The 19,044-nt window shown below is 43.9% G+C and overlaps 1 protein-coding gene across 4 annotated transcripts in view; it reads left to right on the top strand.

Annotated features, from left to right (window-relative positions):
- Nucleotides 1-378: 378 nt before the first annotated feature.
- LOC100868611 (uncharacterized) overlaps nt 379-19,044 on the top strand; it is a 33,739-nt gene continuing 15,073 nt past the window's right edge. For 2 of the 4 annotated variants that reach the window (XM_086904103.1, XM_086904104.1), the window contains exon 1: nt 380-1,214. Coding sequence is in view for 1 of the 4 variants with exons in the window: in XM_086904101.1 (XP_086760227.1) it covers nt 12,618-12,695 (78 nt within the window). In the remaining 3 variants the exon portion in view is untranslated. Of the gene's footprint in view, nt 1,215-12,617; nt 12,696-19,044 lie in introns of all 4 variants that reach the window. The other 2 variants (XM_086904101.1, XM_086904102.1) reach the window with 2 other exon arrangements.

Here is a 19,044-nt window from a genome sequence, read left to right on the forward strand (position 1 = left end):
AGAGATCGTTCCACGAGTGGGGAGGGGACGGGAGATCTGAACGCGAGTCTGAAGGAAAGGACGAGAGGTTGGCCGTTTCTCACACAGGCCGGGAAGCAGCTCAGTCCGCTCGGCCGGCAATCGGTTCTCTGCGGGGGCATCACCGGCGACGCGAGAAATAGCGGAGGCTCGAGAGTGGAGGAGCGCACGACCTCGGCCGAGTGGGGAAGAGATGGGTGGCACCTGGACAGCCGGTCTCCAGGGACCCAGCCGCGTAGGATTGGCGGAGAGACAGGGGCCAGTCGGGGCCTATTGGCAGGCCAGGCTACAGGCGTGTATCGGGGGGCAGGTACAAATGGCCCCTACCAACGGGGGAAAATCGGTTCCCGTCGGTAAACCCGTGGCTCTCCTTAGGCGCCTTCGATGCAGTCGAACAGGTCGCAGCGATCGCGAAGCGCCAGTCCTCTCCCGTCCATCGACGTGGCCGCACCGTGGATCGTGGATGTTCGAGAGAGACAGAAAGAGGGAGAGACGAGAGAACAGAGAGAGAAAAATCGGGGGAAAAAATCGTTGGATCGGGGACGGGCAAAGAAAGGAGGGAGAGGGAGAGGGAGAGAGAGAGAGAGAGAGAGAGACGATTGGAGAGAAGGAGGCGCGGTGAGTAGAGAGCCACGCGAGTACGAGCGTGGATCATCCGGAGCAGAGTTACTCGGGGGCAGTCGAAGGATTTGCATCGAGGGGAACGGTGCTTGAGAGACGGTCGCGTGTCTTTTGAAAAAAAGGAGACGAAGGAAGGAAAAAAGGGAAAGAAGGAAGAAGAAGAAGAAGAAGAAGAAGAGGAAGAAGAAGAAAAGGTGTAAATCGATCCGCGTGACATCGCGCTGAAAAAGAAAAAACGTGAAAAAAGAACGGAAACTAAGGATTTGGATCGAAGATCACGTACGTGTGTGCACGGTGCGCGGTACCACGAGCCATCATCACCACGTGACCGACCGAAGAGAAACATTGGGAACATTGTTTTTTTTTTTTCTTTCGGGCAGTGTGTGACTCGTTCGAGAATCCAACGATTCTTGTGAAGATTCTTCGACTGTCGGGGAGGAAGGTTATGGTGTGTAACGTGTGAAAGGGGACTCGGACAATTGTATCGTATAGAGGAGAAAAGTTATTTTTGTTCGTTTGTTAGTGAACCGAGACACCGGTTAGCCTGCTCGCAGTGTTATCGTCTGCCCTCTAAGGTGAGTGAAACTTTATATTTATGTTATGTTTGTTTAGTGATTCTGCGTCGCAACGTCCCTGCGCGGGCGTTGATGTCTCCGACAAGAATTGCGCCCTGCGTTCAAGTCTCCCCGCGCTTCTCACTCTTTATTTGGGAATTTGTGAAATATCGTAGAAATATCGCTTCTAATTTTCTATTCTATTCGTGAATTCTATTTGTTACGAATGTGCGATTTTTCTTTTCTTTTTTTTTATTTTTTTTCCTTCTTCTTTGTTGACTCGTGTTTACCAAAACTTGGAGCATCGTGTTCGACGGGGGAAATTGAATATCGTGTTTTGTTTCGTGCGGTGAGAAACTATAGGCGGAGACACAACGGGAGGGGACAACCAAAAAAAGGACAAAAAAAAAAAAAAAAAAAAAAAAAAAAAAAAGGACCGACTAATGATAGTTATAAAAACTAGAGAATAAATCATTCGCGTTCAGCCGGTAATCACCGGCGTTTCGTCAATCTTACAGTCCATTCACCGCTCCATTTATCCCTCGTAAATTAAAGTCTACATCCAAAGTGTCTGCGTTGCTCGCGATTATACCATGGCGTGAAATTGATAATGCAACGTAATAGCAGCCTAAGTACGCTCGGCCGTAAAAAATATCCCTTCGACTAGTAAATTTTGATTGGATTATAATTGCGAAACCACGAGGCCGCGTGCTGTACGCCGATCGTTGTTATCTCATCGAATGAAAATAACCGCGCGGGGTTTACTATCCCCCGGTTTTATTCTTAACACATCGAGTTTTCAATCAGGTAGCCAAGTTCCTTCCGAACGTGTCGTTTCATAGATTCATGCGCAAAATTCTATAAATATTTATCCTATTTTATTATTCTTTATAACAATCCTCACTTTAGTTACGAAGAAGCTAGGGATCCTATCAGATCGATTAATTAATTCTCTTCAAAGAAATATTCGCAGCTCGTTTATCTTTATTTTTTTTTTTTTAATTTATAACTTATTATCGTTTCAACAACGATCGATGGATAAACAATTTCAGAAGAAACCAATCCGTCATTTTCGTTCGCGGATTTATATCGCGCGTTCGATATAAAATTTCGTTTCATATTCATATTCATGCTTGAACGGAACAAACATCCGCGCGACGAAATCATCGACCGCAAACTTTCATGTGTCCCTTTCGTCCCTTTTTTCGCACTCTTGAACTCCTTCGAAACGATGCGGTCGGGCGATGGGGTTAGTCGCAAATGAAAACATTATCGTCACCCCTCGCGGCATCCTGTTGCTATAATATTTGCCTACTGGTAGACAGTGGCGTAATTCGGGCCGCACAAAGGCCAACACTTTTGTCGTGGAATAAAAGCGAGCAAGAGTCATGCGGAAGCGTGTATACGCGCGCACGTGTGCACCGACGACGAGGAGGGAACGAGAGAACAAGGAAGCGAGACAGATCGAGCCGAGCGTTACAATTACTATGCATAGATGCCCCGTCTAGGGTCTCCCATGTCAAAATATATTTATTGCTCTCCCCCCCTCCCCTCCCTCCTTCCCTCCCTGCCCTCCATCCCCTCCCTTCTTCCTTCTCCTCCTTTTAACCTGGTTGCGGTGTGTCACTCATCATTGTTACCCTTTCATACGGTTATTACCCACTTGTACATCTGTAGAAGCTTTGAAGAGCCTTTGAAAATAAAGCGCCGGTTTCTTCGCGGTGTTCTTCGTGCGGCGTGTATTTAAAAAGCGGTAAATCGAAGTCGAAAAAGAGAGTTTCTCTCCTCTGAGAGGAAGAATTTTTTCGAGGAAGCAGAAGTTTTCGTGGCTAATTTTTTTTAGGAGAAAGTTCGTTCGTGAAAAAAAAAAAAAAAAAAAAAAGAAGAAGAAAAAGAAAAAAACTGCACAATCGCTGTGAACTTTGAAAACGACCGTCTCATCGGGAGAAAGCGTGAATATAAATAATAGGTTTAAGATTTCATCGGCGACTCGAGTCTCTCGGGGAAATAACGATCAGCCTTAATTCGAACGATGGGGACAGTACATTGCTCTCCTTCTACTTTCTTCCCCCCTCCCCTTCCTTTTTTTTTTTTTTTTTTCGAAGGGACAATTAACGGCTCGGATCCCTTGGTCACGATCTCCGTAAGCCGACTAAGAATCGTCGATCCTCATTTGCATGTCAACCCCTCGTGTGTCGTGTCGCCGACCAGGGTGTTTGCGATCTGACTTTAACGCCTTTTCGCCTTCGCCGTTTTCCCTTCCCTTACAATTGAAATCGTAAAAATCCTCGCACGAATCCACGCATACTTAAGTACTTACGCGTCTCTACCATTCCCATTGGCGGCAGAGGACGCAACGGAGGATCATGACCAGGTGGATCATTTTCGAATCCAATCTGTTGAAAACTGGTCACGTCGAATCGAACTTTTTTCTTTTTCTTTTTTTTTTTTTTTTTTTTTTGGTAGTCGACAGAATTCGAATTTAGAAAGCGTTTCAGAAGGATGGCGCGTTTTCCAGTTAGTCCTTATCTCGACAGTCCTCCCGAACATGCATTTAACGGTACAGGGAATGGCTCGATTCTACGGATCCGTTACTTTTCTAATCTGAGCCGATGCACTCCAATCCGATACGCGATAATTCGCGAATTACAGGGAATCACACTTCCCCGGGCTTCCTCCCATTTGCATTTTCCAAGTGCACGGGGAGGGGGGAGGGGGGAGGGAGAAGGAGGAGGAGGAGGAGGAGGAGGGAGGGGGAGAGGTGGAAACACTCGGTTTTATCGCGTGTGCTCGACTCGAGTTTAAGCCAATCGCTTAGAAAGTAACCGAGAGAATACGTTTCTTTCTTTTTTTTTTTTTTTTTCTTTTTTTTCTCTCTCTCTCTCTCTCCTTCTTTTATCTCTCTTCTCGTACGTGAAAGAAATAGTCGATCGTCCCGTTGCCGCGTGTGAACGCGGGAAAATGGTACAGTTTTCACCGAAAAGAAATTTAACGGTCATCCTGTGCCGCGCGTAGTATGCGAGAAATGTAGCTAAGAAACGCTTCTTTTACACGGTTGGTTATTCCGTTCGGACGCAAAGAAATGGTTGTTTATAGAGATTAGAATAGAAATTTAATTTTCATTCCGTATCACATTAAAGGAAACACGCTTCTTTCTATCCATTAGTAATTCCGCGTGGACGCAGGAAAGTAGCGAAGGAATTCGTTCGTTCACGTGTTGAAAATCCGCAGTTAATGCGGATGGATACGTGTTCAAAATTGTCGATTATTCATCCGAGCGCTAGATAATGTTGCAAGTTTTTAGACATCGAAGTAATCGAATACCACATGCGTCACACATTTTTATTAGTACACTTCTTACGGGAATATTCTTTCGATCTTAAAGGTAAAATACGCTCGAGTCTTGGAGATGTGGCGCGTTTACGCGAAAAAAAATTCGGAAAAAAAAAACTCATTCGAATAATCATAATTATTCGCGAGTATTTTATGCATTTATTCATTTCCAACAATTTCGTTGCAATAACTGAAAATGATTATTCCTAGAACCGGAATAACTAAGTATCCCCGATAACCTATCATCAGGAAGGTTAATAGTCGATCATTTTTCTCTAAAATAGCATGCCATTCAGCGTTACACATTTTCAGAAACGAGCAAAGCCATTTAACCGTTACTATAAAAACTTAAAAACTTATTATCCAACCCGAAAGAAGTTTAATCTTCTTTAGAGACACAGCTAACGTAATTTTTCAAGCGGACGAATTTGGCGCGATTTCCCGTAAAATAAAGAAGAAATTTAGAGTCGATACTGCGTTCAAGTTGAACGCTTTTCGACTTTGCGCACGGCCGTCTCGAGCTTCCGAGACAATTTGAACGCGATATCCTTGGGGCCGTTTGCGTCGCGCGTTTACGATACCGTAAATCAACGACGCCGCGCTTAATCGTCGAATAAAAGGAGATTAAATTGCATAGGGACCCGCGTCGCAGATCCATGGATCGTTCCGCCGGCGAGAAAAGCGCGCGCGTAAAATCGCGTGCTCAAAATCGAGCGTAAATCAATGGAGGAGCGCGATTAAATCGAAGTTTACGACTGTACGTTCATTCTGTTGCTATTTGCCCATATGTAAAGCAAATTGACAGAGATTTTTCAAAAGGCTCCATTAAACGGTCATTGTTTAATTTAACATTCCATCGTACGAGGCTTTTCATAAAGCCTTCTCCGTTTACGATATAGGAACGTGCATAGGAACGGGTAGAGGAGGTATTATTCAATTTTGCAGTCGATGATAATTGTACGAGTCCATAAGAATAAATGTTAAGTATCGTTTATCCTCGATTTTTCTATTCAACAATAATTCCATTTTCTCGCAAGAAATTCCTTCTCCTACTTCGATGTATGCGCGTATTAGATACAGGTCATCATCGACGCTCCCACCTTAGTCTCTTGCTCTTGTTTCGTCTTTGCTCTTTTTCTTAGCGAGACGGTTCGTAAACTTGGTCATTTTACGAGACGAGACGGTTTCACTTCTCGCTTCGTGTATCGTGTTTTGAAGCAAACAAGTTCATCGCATTTTCTTATGAAAAAATTCAAGAGAGTTATTATTCGTAAATTGATATCGAAATCGATCGAACAAAAAGTTCTCCATATTTTATCACCGAATCAAACTCTTTTCTTTCGTATGCAAAAAAATGTTGTGCATCGATGAACGTGCCACACTCGAGATCCTTAACCCCTCGTCTCTCACAATTCCTCGGCATAACGAATTCCTCGAATGCTATTCCGGAAGAGGATTCTCACAGGCGGCAAGGGTTGGTCGCCGTCGATTAACTTCGAGTGGTTGAGGAAAATCGTCTGCAGAGAGAGAGAGAGAGAGAGAGAGAGAAGAAGAAGAAGGTAGAGAGACGGTGTTAAAAATTGGATCGGTCACGGGACGAGGAGATGAACAATACTCTTGGTCGGTTCGTCAGCAGCGAGGTTTCTCCTTCACGTAAGTAAGAGAGAGCGAGCGGGTTCGGCTTCGTGGGGCTAAACTGTCGCGATAAATGATCCTACAGAAGGTTATTAATTGTCTTTGACTCCCAACCGGGCGCTTTATGGATCGCGAAAACATATTAACCGAAAAGAAGCTGCCGTCCTCCCTTGCCATATGCTCGGATGCAGCGCCAGTGTGAGTGACAATCCGTGGACTCGAGTGTCTGAACGCGTATACAACGATCTGGAGCATCATTTTTCAAGGACTCGATCGACGTGCCGCAGCGAGGCGCAGCAGCCATCATCCATCAAACCGATCGTTAAAAACGCATCCAGAACGATACAAATTGCGCGACCTGTTCCTGTCCCTCGCATTCTCACTCCAGTTTTCCTTTCTAACCGATTTTCCTCCATCTTCGTCCCTTTTGAAAACGTCGTAAGAGCCTGCGGTGCAATTTCCAAGGCTAAATTAATTTTTACAAATCTTGTAGAAGTCGGATGGATAGTTGGATGGATGTTGGTGCAAATTTTTTCGTAGTTTTCTCCAGTATAATATTGAAAAGATATCGCCCCACGATTTCGTGTCACCGTGTCTCGAATTATAAATATTATTGTCAACAATATTGTACAATAAAAATTTCCTCCCGCGATATAATTCAATTTCCTTCCTAATTTTTCCAAATTATTCCGTTACCATTAATATCCTTGCAACGTTGTTGCATTTCAATTAAATTCACCGCGAATTTCACCTTCGCCAATTTAATCTTCATCTAATACGAGTAATCCCTAATTTATCGATACACGGTAATAAAGTGAACTACTCCTCGTAGAACATTCCCCACCCATCTCCCTACGATAAAGTAATCCAGAAGCAGTAAACGATCTTGTTCCAAGGCTCGCGCCTCGGGTAATAGCAAACGAAATCGTCCCGTCCGCTCCCCCTAATTGGCGATAAACGGGCATAATCGTCGGTATATTTTAACCAGGCCGCATGATCCACGCGCTCGTGGCCGCGTAACTGCGCCTCGCGATAAGATCGCGAGCACCGGGTGAGTTTCTCGCGCGAGAAATTCCCTCGACGTACGTACACGCTCGTGCGCGGTGATATATCGACTCGTTCCTTCGACCGGACTCATTAACTCATTAACTTAGCGAGAAAAATGGCCGGCCGTATATCAAACGGCGGCCGGTAATCAAGCGGTCATTCTTAACGCGGTCGTAAATTCGCGAATTAATATAACCGCCGATTAATTAAAATGGCGCGTTACGCTCTCTCTCTCTCTCTCTCTGTCTCTTCGAGACGGAATTGTAACAATCGTTGCCGCTCCTGTCAACCCGGTTAATTGCGCATCACGCGAGCCGGGGAAACTCGTTTGATGAGGCGGGGCGCTGCCATCGCCGTGGGGAACTCGCAATCGACGAAAGATTATTCCAGCTCTCGAGTTTAATTGGACGATTATCTCGCGCGCACGCTTTTCGAGTTTTTGCCGTGTCCCTTTGCCGCCTCCTGTTAGGGGGGAGGGGAAATTAATTTCGAGGAAATGGAACGGTCGTCGAAGCGAGCGACACGCGTCTCACGGTTTATGGACGGCTTGCTTCTCGGAACTTGGATCTTGATGAAGGTGTCTTCTTCGCTTTTCCTCCTTCCGTTTCTCGGAAACTTTTTTCTTCAGGCATCGTGAATCCGATTTAACGATGTTTATTAGGAGCTGTAGAATTTTTAGATGGTCGAAATTCTGAACGACACCGAGGCACAAGATTCGGAATATAGCGTATGAATTTCGAAAACAAGTAGAAGATTCGAATTCGAATCATTCAAGTTGTATATACACACTACTCTAGGAATATAACTCTAGAATTTTTTTTTTTTTTTAACATCGAGCAAACAAATTCACGATTTTAAATTTATAAATTACTATCGTATCCTCGACGTACGATCAACGAGAAATCCGAACGTCCACACGTATCTTCCATCTCATCATTCTTTTCTATATATATCCGTTCCTAACAAAGAGAAGATCGGAGAAAGGGTTGCACGAAGGGGTGTCGGGGTCACAATGGCAAGGAGGAGGAAGTCATCGCGGGGATCGTTCTTAGGAAAGGAAAAAAAAGGAAGAGGAAAAAAAGAAAAACTCTCATAAAGGGATAAACGTCACACGGGACTCGAGTTTAATGGCGCGTAAACGTTCGACGTGCCCCTGGACGTGCGCGTGGAAGAAGGGTCTGTTCCCCCCCTCCCCTCTCTCTACCTCGTTCCCTTTCGTGATCGTTCCTCTTTGCACGGATACGCGGGCCGGCTTCGACCGTAAGCCGATATTTGGAGCAGGTCGATCGACTTCATTAACGGACGAGTGGCGGGCAAATATTGACTCTCCTCGTGGAAACTGGGGTACGAGGCGCGCGTGCAACACAAGCCTTTGTGCAACGTCCGCCGATGAGAAGTCGATGGGCAGATTGTGGATTCGTCCGCCTTTTTGCTCCTCTCCATCGCCTCCGGGCACTTTTGCATATATCAATGCGCTCGTTTATCCGATGCTTCGTGATAAGCGTCGTGATATGCAGTACTCCTGGAAACCATGAAAAGAAATATTTCACGATATATCTTATTGATCTAATTAACAGTAACGTTGGTTGGTAACGTTAATTCCTCTCGTCCAATAAATATATATATGATTGTATTTCACGATACTTTCTCTTTTCTGTCGTGCAAAATTTAACGAAAATATATCTTGTGGAATATCTATGAACGAACGATCCTGTTCCAATCCATGAGAAGATCATCCAGGAAGCCTCGCATATTTTAGGATAAGGATATTCATTAAGAGAAGGAAAAAAGAAACTTCGAGATGCATAAATCTGGTAAATTTAACGAGACACTTTAGGGCCGATCCGGTCGGACTCCAGCCTTGGCCCGAATCACGCGAGCTCGTGGGATAGAATCGATATCGGGCCGTGCACGCTTGTCCAGATCCTTTGTAAAATCAATAGGCTCGGCTACTTAAATGGTACCGTTCGCTGGTTATAGTCACCGGTCGGTTACGGGCCACGGATACGGTTACTGAGAAGGCTAAATCGATGCGCTCTGTGATTTACTGTTAATCGCGAGACCACTGTTAATCAACGTCGGTCGGGCACTCCGATATTCCTCACGCGGTTGCGCATCGATGGAAAACAACACGTCTCCCGATATTAGCTCCGCGCCCCGCTTTTTGCACCGCTTAACCTTTCCTCCTCCTTTCCTCGTCTCTCTTCCTCGAAACACGGATAAAGAGAGAGAGAGAGAGAGAGAGATATCCGCTCGAAAGCTCACGCTCTCACGCGTTCCTTCGATGTGTGTTTCTGCCCGCCTTGAAACGGAATTATGGAGGCTTGTATTTCGTTGCTCCAGGCAAATGTCAGAGTTCGAAGTGTATTTTCGGATTTAAGGAAGACACTCGAGTTCTCCCCTCCCTCTTTCGACGAGAGGATTCGAATTGCCAAGAGGATTCTTCCTTTCTACGTGTAATATAATGCAGGGAAGATTGATGAAGAGAGATCTTGCGGGGCTTAATGAAATCTACGTAATATGGTTTTTCAGTGGAGGAGGCTCGTTAAACCAAGCAACCTTTAGATGACATAATATATTGCAGCTTTTAACGCGGTGATCGTCAGGTGCATCGTGTTTTATATCATCGGGGTATAATATAAATAATCTCTTACATAATCCCGTTCCACTGTTCTGCCTCTTATTCTTGACGCATCATCCCGGCAGCGGCAATAAAACAGATGATAATTCTTTTTCCTTCGAGGGAAGAGGATATTAAGATCGATTTTGATATTGCATAGAAAAAAAAAAAAAAAGAATCTTACGATCATAAGGAAATCCATCCAAGTGTTATATTCCAAGGCAACGACTTCCGGTTCTCTCGAAAGAAACATGGCGAATAGATCATTGTCGTGCGGTGAAAAGGGAAACATGGAAGAAGGGAAAGGAGAGAGAGAGAGAGAGAGAGAGAAATAAAAAAGAAGAAGAGACACCTATAGCGCTGTCTGTTTCTTCGAGGGGAAGGGAAAAGAGGATGGTCTCGGCTCATCAGCAAGCGGAATGAAAGAAAGAGCGGGCGTCAAACAACTGCGTCGAGGAAAAAACTTGGAAACCTTAACGAACCCGTGAGTCGACTCCTCTTTTTCTCCATACCTCTTTCACGGGCCTCTCTTCGATGCCCCATACCGTTTCTCCGTGTCGGTCGGTTTAATACAGGAGACTACCGTTCGCGGGCGCCAGCCCCCTTTCCTTTCGAAGAACAATCGTCGAGGAGGAGACGATTAGAAAGAGGAGGACTTAGCTGTGTCTTGGCTGGACACTAATTACGGTCACTTTGAATTCTCGTCGCAAAAACGCCCCTTTCCACCAGATTACCACCCTTCGAGGGCTCGTTTATCGCGATACAATACGCGATACCTTGTCTATTTCTTGTCTTCGAATGTCTCGAACGGGTATACGTATATATATATATATATATACACGCCCGTCATTTAAACATTCATCGTGAATCAATCAGCGGTTTATAAAGGTTGCGTGAATAAGGATGGATGGAATCGATCGTGTTTAGAGGCAATCGTGTTTCTCCCTACGATTCCTCCCAGTACGGTCATTTTTTTAAGTGGCGACAACAAGAGGAATGAAAAGGCCTGAATCCTTTAGGCTAGAATTGGAAAAGTTGGACAACTCGGTTGAATTTCAAAAAGCCGGCACAATTATGTAATTAAATGTCCCCTTTTCCAGCATATTAGAGAACACAGTTAGTTCGGTTGTGTCGCGTTTCGCAAGGTCTTCGCGAATGATTTGAACCGGCCATCTTTGGCCAAGATAAACGCGTTGCGACATTAGAGGAAGCCAGGTGCGTGTTCGAGGCCCCTGATAGGTAAGCTTCCCTTATCGGATCATCGATGGTCTAATTTTATTCCGGTTTTACCCGAGAAACGCGACCATCGCCCTGACACGGGACAGATGGCGATGCCTTTTACCCGAGATAGCGCTGATTTATGAACGCCATTGCTGCGATCTGGCTCGATGCGCTGACACCGAGAAAAAACGGATTCGATTGGATTCTGGTCAAAGGAAAAGCTCTTTAATGATTCTCCGTCAATATCGTGGCGATTAAGGTTGGGAATTGAATGAAGTTAAGACCGGGATTAAGAGCTTCGATAAAATGTGCGCAATAGAAATGCAAAAGTGTAAAATGAAGGGAAGTGTAAAATGTAACAATTATAAAAATTCTCTATATATCTTTTTTTTACTCGTTGTATAAGAATAACATAATACACAAGATTGATAGATATAATAATATATTAATGATATATCCTTAGAAATAACTTTAATATTTTTCTTCAGGGCCATATAACGCCACGTTTAAATGTCGAATACGTATGAAAGTGGAAAGTGGACGTATAGATAATCGTTTATCTAATTAGAAGAAACAATTGGAAAGGAAAGAGGAAAAAGTTATTTCTAATGATAGAAGATTAAAAGATGCACAATGGAAATTCGTCGCAGGGAAATTGAGTTATTTTTTAAAAGGCAAAGGTAACAACTATCATAATGGATACGAGGAAATGGCTTATTGATCAGTGCCACCCTCTATGAAGTATTTATAGAAACAAGAGAGTTGCATATTTGCAGATAGATGTCACTCGTGTATATTGCATAAAAGAAATTTTACGTATAGCAATCTTTTTTTACCAATACTTTTGAAAACTGTGTGACAATTATAGAATACATTTTTTTCCCCTTCTCAAACAATGAAATTTCGTTAATTCCCCTTTTTTTCATTTGACACAAACCAATGTAAAATTATAGCAACAAATATAACGTACGATCGATCTTCTTTCTTATTATTAAAGAATTATACATGCGCATAAAATATAAATATAAAATCTTATCTTATCTTAATATCTTATTTGCGTATTGTCTTTTTCAATGTTTAAATACAGCCCAAACCCTTGGTTAAAATTTTTATTTAAACCACTACGAGGAAGAGTCAAAGATCACAATGGGCGAAGGACAGAGGATAGGATGAGAAGTTGAAAAAGAAATCGATCGCTATGTGTGAAGGATGGCTGAGGCATTAGCGCAACGTTGAACCGTGTCGGGGGGCGATAATGGTCGTAAAGAAAGCTCGGCTCAGCTAGAGGGGAGAATAATTTTTCAGGCTGTTCTCGGTAATCCAAATAGCATTGGAACATCCGTAAGATATTGTGGGAGGAATAAAAATCGAAGCGAACGTGGAGAACCGGTTCGTCATCCCTCCTCCTCTCCCCCTTGAGAGCCTCCTTCTCCGTTCCATACTCCCTGTTCCTCTTCCTCCTCCTCCTCCTCCTCCTCCTCTTCTCGTCTCTTTATCTCGCCAAGGATGGGACTAAACTGACTGACATGACGCACGTCCTTCGAATAATATAATTTCTATAATTGCAGATGAACCAGCAATGCAAGGTTTGCGGCGAGCCGGCGGCCGGTTTTCATTTCGGAGCGTTCACGTGCGAGGGTTGCAAGGTAAGGGGTGTATTTAATCATCGTTTGAACGCGTATTGTAAGCTGGTTTATCACGTTTGAAGGAATGCGTTAGAGTAGTAGGTATTACTACCCTTATTGATTTCTTTGGAGATTTTGATTTCTTTCTTTTTCTTTTTTTTTTTTTTTTTTAAATCTTTATCGATTCATTATTCTTTTCTTTCTTTGATGAGTTTGTTAATTATTTGTATCGTTTCACTTTCGTTATAAAAATTGAATAGAAACGGGAGAAATCAGTTATCACAGTTAACTCAAGGAAGGTTGAAACGTCAATTTACTGTTTCGCTTATCGCGTGAAGTGAAGAAATTTATTTCGCTACGAATTGACGCGTCACGCGACCTCTTCACCCACTCGTTCAAATCACCAATGAGAGATCGAAGCGACGTGTATATATATATGTATCTCGTATCGGATCGAAGTTGCGCCTCATCGCGTTCACTCCGATTTAAAAAGGCGGGAAGTTTAATAAGCCATGACGAATCGCGAGAGGGAAGAACAGTCACGTACACGTCGGACTATCGGCGTGGAAGGTGAGAAAGTCCCATTCGAATGGACGCGAAAAACATTCGCCCGGCTCGAATTTGTAAGTGGACGGGAGAATCGAGCGCGACTAATCGATTATCTCAGATCGTCCCCCTTCTCGGACGGTTTCGTGGGCACAACGCGATTGTCTTAGAAATCGTGACACATGGCGGAGACCATCGTGACTTTTTTCTCTACACGTGCCATACGTGGTTGTCAGTCGAGTGTTTCACTCTTTTTTCAGTTTTTTTAGCAATTATCAGATTCTTCAATTAATTCAATAACGGAATTAATCGTGAACGTGTAGTATAATAATGATTGATAATCAATTTGCGAAGAACGGATGTTTTACATCAAATGTACGAATTTCTTTCCTTAAAGGAAAACTTGAAAAAAATCTTCTTCGAAATGCATAAACAAATTCGAAAGAGATTTCGAAAGATCGAGAAAAATATCCGCGAATTTCGTCATTGATTGCGAGCCAGGTTTCGCTCAATATGCAAATAGTTGTTCGATCAACGGTCGTTTCATTTTCAATAAATAATTTTCCAGCAAGAAAAGGCTTAAGCACGAATATCGTAATGCAAGGAAAATTCACGTATTTATTATACATTTATATACAGATTTCAAATAAGAATTCATGAACTTTGAATTAATTTGAAAAAAAGTCCCAATAATGATTAGAAAATATCTGTATGTGTATTAAAGAAATACCAACTAATCTCAACATCTTGCAAAATAGAATAAACAAAGTTGAATAAATGAATGTTTAGCGACAATTAGATGAATATTAATCAAAATATAAAACAACTTTTTCTCGTATTTATTGGACAATTATGAACTTCCGATTATAAATTGTTATTTTATTTATCTAATCTTTCACAATATATTTCCAGCACACATTTTATGCCGTAATGCAACGAGACCTTTACTTTGTTATAACCTCTGTATTAACTATTTTCGTAACAAGAATGGATAAATTATATCGTGATAGAGTAATATTTTCAATGAATAATTTCCACATTTTTGAACACAAATTCTTATCGATTTACACGCGTAAACGAAGGCTTAATTAAATCTTATAATTAAATACGTATTACATCTCTGATGAAACGTACATATATTATTAGTTGTTACAAAATTAAGAAAAAGCAAACAGATCTAAAGATCCTTATACTCGTTTCACCTAACCAATTTACCCGCTTATCTCCGTAGATTATTTTTCTTCGATTTTTAGAGAGAAAAAAAAAAAAAAACAGAGAGAGCTCAAAAACCCAATCCCTTCTTATTTCCCAGAATGATCTTAAAAATGATCCTCCCCTCGTTCGACGAGTCCCTGAGAGCCGCGTTCGGACGTCAGAATGGCAATAGAACGTAGAGGTGAACACGGCAAAGCGGGGACCGCGCTTTCATCGCGATGTCCTTCGACGTTCCCGCGGCGGCAGCGATCGATAAGGGCCGCAAATAATATTCAATCGGCGGATTCCGCGGCCGCACGTGCGCGTACGAGTCGTGAACGAGCGACAGGAACGAGCGTTTCTCTCTTTCTCGTTAGGCCGCGCGTTCCCTTCGCAAGGGTGTTGACCCTTGCCTCTTCTTCCCTCCCTTTCCTCCTCCTCCCTTTCCCCTCGTCCCACTAATGTGGTGCACCGTGGAATATCGGTACCGCATACTAAGTGACCCATCCGATAGTAATTGGACCTCATTAAGGCAACCACGGGGCCACGGCTGTCTCCGTTTTCTTCGCCGCGTGCGTTCAGGTTTCCCGGAGAGACCGACCGAGCAGATAACGCGTTTTAGGTAAATTAGAATCCCTCTCTTTCCCTCGTCCCATCGTGGAATCGTGGGATCTCTCCTAGGATCGAACGTACCTACGAAAGAAAATACGGCCTACACGTGATACGGATTTATGTGTGGATGCCTATCGGTGGCTTTGAAAGCCTCTTTGCCCGCGATCGACCTCTCTCTCTCTCTCTTTCCTTCTCCGTTGCGTGATACGCTTCCCTCCTTCCTCTTACGGTTTTCTCGCCCTCGTTCTCCATAGTGGATACACCTTGAAGATAAGAACGGCGACGCTTACGTGTTTATTAGTGGTTGATGAGTGGAGAATGGAGTTTTGAGGTTATCGGGTGTGGTTTTTTTTTATTGGGGAGGGGGGACAGGTTTATGGGCGACGTTGAGCAATTGTGAATAGTTGGTCTTCTTCTTAACTTTGGTTAGGTAGTATTTAAACGATTCCTTTTTCGGGGGGAAATTTCGTCAGAAATTTTAATACATGCAAATGATCCTTCGGTCCAGATACACGTTGTAAATGGTTGTGTGTGTGTGTGTATTCTTTCTTAATCATCCTCGAGTAATTTGTTCAAGTACATCGAATCTCACAATTATAATCGAGCAAAGAATTTAAGAATTTACTGGAAAAGCGAAGGAATGGAATTAAAGTAAAGATAATCTCGATTATCTACATTTATCTCATCGAGTATCTCTTGCAATATCGATGTATCGAACCACATTACGACCTCCTTTCTCGGGCGAGCATCATCACGGGCGAATTTTTTTCGTGCCTCAGGTTCCCGTTAGGAGGACAAATCGCCGCTCGCCGCGTTCCCGGAACCTTTTTCCCGCCCCTGATCCAACATCGATCAACGTTCCCCCGGAGCGAGGCTGGGTCGATCGCGAAAATTTCTCATACAAATTGAATGTTTAATTAATGATCGCGGATCGCCGCCGCGGGATCGCATGAAAGACGATACGCCGGCACGAGGAATTAATATTATCATCGTGTACACGGGGCACGAGAGAGAACGAGTCTGGAACGTTGCTCTCACGCCGTTTTCGATCTTATCTTGCCGGGGATATATAACGGCGCCATCGGGGCCCTGATATCGAGAGTCGCCACGAAAGTCCAGAGGTGAGAATTAAAGGCAAAGAAATAAAGGCCACGGCGACCGATCTTTCATTACACACACACACACACACACACACACAAAAGTCGTTGTAGAGCGTCGCGCGCGCCTCTCTCTGCCGGGCGGGAAGATGGTCGGCAGGGGCTGTCGTTCGTTCAAAGGATTTAATCGGTGAGATCAAGTTGTTCCGATATCACGAAACTGAGATTATTTTTCGGAATACAGTATCGAATATGATGCTGTTCCTCTCGGTTCGAGAATTAAGGATCGTCGAAAATAACGTGCAGTAATTAAATCTTGGATCCCAGAAGAATAATTCACGATAACTTTCGAAGTTGCAACGAAAGTAACTGCCTAACCTTTCCACGTGAGAGTCGTGCGTAATATTCCCAAGCGTTTGTCGAGTGGGGATCTAAGAAAGAAAAAAAAAAGAAGTTTCAAGAGAGGACATACATGCAAGCAGTTACAACTTCGCGCGTTCACAAAGAATTCTACTTTTCCATTTATAGTCCAGTGAAAGGAGAAAAAATGAGGGTCAACTTTGACATTGTCGGCTCGAGCGTCGACAAATCGCGCGCGATCTATCTAAACTTTTTACATGTATTCCGTTTCAACATATAAGAGGAGAGCCTCGTGGAGGCGCGCTCGATTCTCACGGAGAGACGCTTAGAGACGTTGATACGGGGAATAGGTGGGGACCAGTATTCGGGAAATATTTGAAATAATTTACCGAACCACGCATTACGAGAGCGAGCCCAGCGAAGAAACGATGGACACTCATTAGCATACTAACGACTGCCTCGAATTCTTGGCGCTACATCAGCCTCTCCCCCTTTTCCCCTTTGGACTTCTTCCATTTTTTCGGTGACATCACGTTCCCCGGATATGTACACGAGCCACGATATTTCGAGCCTTCGATAGATCCGAATAATTAGATTCAATAATTTCTTTGAACACGCAAAGGGAAGCATTTGATGCTTAAGTTCATCCTTCATCCTTCATGTCATGTATCCTTCAACAAGGCTTGGATACAAAAAAGTGGTGAGGCGAACAAATTTTTCTATAAATGTACACGAATGTTTGTACATTTAATTCGATTCACCGTCCGTGTTCTTTGTACGCGCGTAAAAATTATCTTCGTAAACTAAAAGAAAGGAAAAGGAAACACATAGAGAGCATAGATAACGTAAGATATGATACTTTTGACACAAATTCTCAATGCCAATCACACAGCGAATGATCCACAATTCTCCAGCCCACTTATCCTCCGAATTCTGCGACCATTCCACTGCGTGGCGGCGAAGAAAAACAAGTCACATCGGTCGGTGGAAGGTCGTTGGAAGCGAATGTATAGAGGCGAAGCGTATGAATATTAACATTCGTGGCCCGGCTTCCATCCTCCACCTCCTCGCTGCACCTCGATCTCCAAACCTCGACACGCTCGTTAACGTGTCCCCCGGCCGGAAGGGGAGGAGAATTCGGGGATTCGCCGCGCGTTCTGATGCAAATCGAACCCGCGAGGACCATTGTTTTCCGCAGCCCGATTATGCGCGACCGACATCGCGACAAATTTTTCGCTCCGTGGCCCCGTCTCTTATATATATATATATACAATGATTCACGTTTCGGGCCCTCGTTATTCATCGGGCGACAATGGAGCCGCGACGGATCGAGGACGCCGATTTCGTGGCGAAATCGCTTTTCACGCCGTCCTCGTCCATCCTTGCCGAGCCGGTGTCGACGCTTCGGCCTGGAATTCGAGCCACTTCCGCTGGAAGTACCTGAGAAAGCACTTAGCACCGAGTGGAAGTTGTCGAGTTTTCCGGACCGGTGATTACCGGGAAGAGCGTTTCATTGCGGAGGAACGATTAGGCGATTGGGTGGGTTGACGTTTTGTGCGACGGAGAAGCGTTTATTATAGGATATTCGCAAGTGGATCTTTTTTCTTTTTTGAAATGTGTAAATATAATCTTTTAGAAGTCACTGCATTGGAAAAATTGCTCGAAATGATATTAAAAATCTTACACTCCTAATAATACTACTTGTGTATTGTATGTACAGTGATCGATGCATGATCGAAACCTGTAAGAGGAGAAAAGAGAAAAAGGAAAGAAGAAAAGGATTAGCACGCGTATAAATCAATCATCGCGTAATTGATTTATATATTCGTACGAATCCCGCCTTTTGTATTCCCGTAATAACCGAAAGATTTATCACCATCGACGCGAGACGTTCCTCAAGATCAAATTTCCCATTCAGAGCCGGCCGCCAGAAACGATCAGTCCTCTCCTTATGCAACGCAACAATACAACGACTCGTGTTTCTTTCGCAAAAATACCCCGGAATCGGATCCAGCCGGCGTACGCTGTGTTACATCACGAAGAAGTAGATTACCAGAACGATCGTTTTATGCAACGATCCTCGAGGAGAACGGTTTCTTCTTCGCTTCGTGTCCAAGTGGCACACGGTAGAAGTCGATAATGGCACGGGACCAGAAACCGTTTTCCAGGGGAAACGTAACGATTTCCATTTTCGTTGCGGATTTCTCGATTAGCGTTCCTCGTCACGATCGACAGATTAGTTGGACCGGTTCCTCCATTTTTTTCTCCTCTCTTTTCCTTTTTTCCCTCTTCTCTCCACCGGCTTTATTGCCTGGGAGTGTCACCTCGCCTCGCCGAAGAATATATCGACTCGATAGTCCCTCTATATATATATATATACGAAACTGTCACGTGCCGTATTTTATCCTAGCCACCACGGTGAGAATCGGGCCTCTCCTTTCGTTCCGTGCACGCTCGTCGCAAATCGTAACGATTCCGCGGCCGACCGACCGACCAAACGGTTACGCAAACGCGTGGAACGCCGGGGACTTTCGACGTTGGCTGCGAGTCTTTGCAATTGT

Source organism: Apis florea, unplaced genomic scaffold (assembly GCF_048593485.1).
Source record: "Apis florea isolate Af1SG1 unplaced genomic scaffold, ASM4859348v1 contig_2295_pilon, whole genome shotgun sequence".
NCBI lineage: Eukaryota > Metazoa > Arthropoda > Insecta > Hymenoptera > Apidae > Apis > Apis florea.